The sequence below is a fragment of the Scomber scombrus genome, chromosome 7, assembly GCF_963691925.1.
Source record: "Scomber scombrus chromosome 7, fScoSco1.1, whole genome shotgun sequence".
Taxonomy (NCBI): Eukaryota; Metazoa; Chordata; class Actinopteri; order Scombriformes; family Scombridae; genus Scomber; species Scomber scombrus.
In genome coordinates this window covers 26,841,939-26,845,765 of record NC_084976.1, presented here as the reverse complement: position 1 = coordinate 26,845,765, position 3,827 = coordinate 26,841,939, and the positions used below count along the sequence as shown (strand labels likewise).

At 37.7% G+C, this 3,827-nt stretch overlaps 1 protein-coding gene across 1 annotated transcript; it reads left to right on the top strand.

The window, feature by feature from the left end:
• Nucleotides 1-375: 375 nt before the first annotated feature.
• On the top strand, nucleotides 376-3,062 carry utp11 (UTP11 small subunit processome component). Its single transcript, XM_062422679.1, has 8 exons — nucleotides 376-630; nucleotides 828-889; nucleotides 1,003-1,105; nucleotides 1,258-1,377; nucleotides 1,921-2,014; nucleotides 2,177-2,307; nucleotides 2,508-2,618; nucleotides 2,786-3,062. Exons 1-8 carry the CDS (start codon nucleotides 571-573, stop codon nucleotides 2,867-2,869), a joined length of 765 nt encoding a protein of 254 aa, XP_062278663.1. The 5' UTR covers nucleotides 376-570; the 3' UTR covers nucleotides 2,870-3,062.
• The last annotated feature ends 765 nt before the right edge of the window (nucleotides 3,063-3,827 follow it).

Below are 3,827 nucleotides of genomic sequence, written 5' to 3'. Positions count from 1 at the left end.
GAATAAGTAGTATAAATACAACTGCTTCAAAACTGAACTCAAGTACAATACTTGAATACATGTAGTTACTTATTTTAATTCTATTATAAATTCACAGGCAAAGGCTCACATAACAGGAATGTGCAACAGGCCATTGCTCATAATACATTTTAAAAACTTGAGCAACAGTGCCACCTAGTGCTTTTCACACACATCTACAACACGCAGCGTGCAATTCAAGGCGATTTATTTGATCGAAAACATAAGTCATTATACTTTGGGTTCTTTTCACGAGACAAATGCTAGTTACAAGACATTTTTAATTTTAGTTAATTGTCTATAAGGACAATAATTTGTATTTTCTGTGGTGTTTTCAGAGAGATTTGAGTTGCGAATCTGCGGCAGGGAAATGAAAAAGCTCTGAAGCAGGCAGGAACCCACGTGTCTCTGCTACCAAGGAAGGACCACAAGTCTTGGATCAGCAGGAGTGGTTGAGTGGCTGTTCATGTTAGAAAAGTCCTACATATATATATATATATACTTTGACTCTAATATTTTTTGCTTTATTTCGCTTGGAGACATCGTTCAGACATGTCGTCGTTCAGGAAAGCGCTGAAATCCCGACAGAGAAACCACCATGAACGATCTCAGGTGAGAATTTCAGTGTTTATATGGCTAGCTTGTTCGCTTGCTAGCCTGTCTAGCTTTGCTGTTATATGTTGAAGTACCACAGTAGTACAGAAACACTGAACACCTAATAAATGTGAGGATACGATGTTGTGATTAAAAGCATATACTGGTATTGAATGTGGACAACCTGGTGTAACGCTGTCATTTTGTTCCAACAGCCTGGTTTCAGGAAAAATTTGGGATTGTTGGAGAAGAAGAAAGACTACAAACTCCGTGCAGAGTGAGTAAATTCATGTTTAAGAAAGAGAAATTGTTTAAGAAATATAAAATCATAAATGGGTATCAATCATGGTTCTGTAATGAGCTTACTTTATCATTTCGTTTGTTTTATAGTGACTACCACAAGAAACAAAACACTATTGCTGCTCTGCGAAAGAAAGCTATGGAGAAGAACCCAGATGAGTTTTACTTCAAAATGATCAACTCTCAGCTGCAGGTAAGATCAGCAGCAGTAGCATTAGAGCAACAAGAGGATAAATTGCATTTGCCTGTGTTAGTCCTGCCACGCACAACTTCATCTGATGCCTGTGGCCTTAGTATCTTAGTATCATCTTCTGCAAATGTATTTGTTCTGTGTCACATTGACAGGATGGAGTTCATGTAGCAAAAAAAGCAAAGGAGGAGGTGGAGGTGACAGAGGAACAGAAGAAAGTGATGAGGACACAGGATATCAAATATGTGGAGATGAAACGGGTTGCAGAGGGAAAGGTAAGTGTGTTGTCCCTAATAGATAATGCTTCGTGTCTACTTAACAAATATGCTGTGGTTATTGCAAAATCAATGAAATATATAACGAATGCGATTACTTTGGAACAGTTCACTCCCGGAAAATTGGATTCCTATTTTTAGCTGTCGTCAAATCTGCTTATCACATTACTTTCACATGAACGTTCACATTGTCACACTGCCTATTCAAATGGAATTGAGTGAACCCAATTTTCAGTCATTTGGCATAATCAATAGTTATGATTATTATTATTAGAAACCTCTGCTGACAAGATTTGACATCTACTGAAGTCCTTTTGAAGCCCACACTACCTGATTTACACAAATATATAATACTCAACTTGTTGTTGGCATGCTCAGTCATTGATAACACACCAAGTCTGCAAAAGCAACAAAAAGGCAAAATCAGAAGATGTTGATGAATTAAGTACAGGTCATTATCTAACCTGTAAATTCCCCCCACCCCACACATAATAGTGCTTCTATTTTTGCCTCATGTAGTCTCTGTTTATCATTTGTTTTTAGAAAATTGAGAGGATGAAAGGAGAACTCCATCTTCTGGATGCAGACAGCAAACAAAAAAACAAACACACATTTTTTGTGGATTCCAAGAAGGATGGTAAATAAAAATGTTTTTTGTTTTTAATTAATAACTCTACTAGCTGATTGTGTTAAATTGATCTACACAGAAACTCTCATTGATTTTTGTGGACTTCGATAGTTATTTAGTTACTTAAGAAGTTGAAAGGTTTTAATAAACATTTTTTTTATGTCCCTTCAGTCGCTTCTTTTGACCTGGCGAACCACCTCAACACACTTCCTGAGCTGGTGGACAGAGTGTTTAACAGACCAACTTTGAAAACTCTGGAAACCAAGAGCATCCAGGGAGCCGTAGAGCCTAAAGTTATCCAGGTCTGTATGTCATGAATGTAGATCAGTCATGTCTCTTCAGTCACCATCCTGAACATCTGCAATATTTTACTGTTAGATGTCTGTTTGGGAAAATCCCTGTTAGAAATTGTGTTCTTCAGAAATGGATTATTAATTCATATTTAAGTGAGTTTTAAGGTTCTGCAGTTCATCACATTGACGTTTTCTCTCTCTACCTGTAGAAGCTGGCCAGGCAAAGGAAGCACCAGTATAAAATTCTTTCCCAGAGAGTTGACAGAGAAAAGAAAATGTTTGTCATCAGCCAGAAGATCCAGACCCGCAAGGACTTACAGGTGATGACAAGGAGGAGGAGTGGATGGGCTGACATGGAAAAAACTGTCTTAATTACAATAAGGCTTTTTGTTTCAATTCCACTAGACTGTCTGTATAGCCTTCGATGTTTATTTATATTTCAGTAATAACTGTCAAATTCATATTTTCTATGTCCTCTGTGCTACAGGATAAGACCAAGAAAGTCAAGGTAAAAAAGGAGACACCCAACGCCGCAGCAATCTACAAGTTTGAAGCCAAGAGGAAACGCTGAGAGGGGAGTAATCATGAGACTGGAAAATAATCACCACTGCAATGTGATACCGGTGAAATAATGGACTTTGGCTTTGTTTGATTATGGCAGATATAGAGGATACTAATTTTCCTTCCCTCAAATATTGTTGCAGCTGTTTTGTAAATATTTATCTAAGATTTTTAGTCTTTTTCAAATAAACAACAGACAAATATTCAAATTGATGTGATTTCTTAATTTACAGTTAAATTGTGGTTGCCTTTGTTTTGGGATAGTAGTCTGTGGACTTTACAATTAAAGAGACTTGGAAAAAATTGGAAAAAGAAACAAGAGTATGATGTGTGAAAGACTCCCCAGGCTGAATTTGAACCAAGCATGTGTGCGGTATGTGCTCTGGTCAGTTGAGCCATTAGTGTGTTGTAGATTGAGTTTTGTTCATGTACCAGTAGGTGGCATTAGTGTTCTTTATGACTATCAGGGAAAAAGTCTGTTGGTGGATGAGGACACTGGAACACACATCGATAAAGTAGATAAAGCTGGGTTCTGGTAGTCAGTAGTATAACCGAAAATTTAGATTTTAGGGTCAAACTCGAGTTGGGGAAATGTCATTGATGAGTTCCTTGTGTGTGTGTCACAACTGGTGCCTAGTTTAATAGCTTGTCAACTGAGCAGCTGAGCCCTTCATCCACATTTTAAACCGGTCACAAAAAACTGATGTTCCATTTCAAGACTCCAAAATAATGGCTGAGAATAGCATTCTTCTTCCATAATGTGGAGGACACAACTTAGATGGCCCTGAGTATCCTACAACTCAATATGAGTGAGTAAGCTGAATTCATGTTGCCCTTGTCGATTCATAAATAAGGAAATAACCCATGTCTATGCCAGTATTGCCATGCATTTGCATAATCAGTTTTGAGGTCATCAGTTTCTGGGAAATACATGTTGGGGACTAATGATTCAATAGTCTGCGCCATGC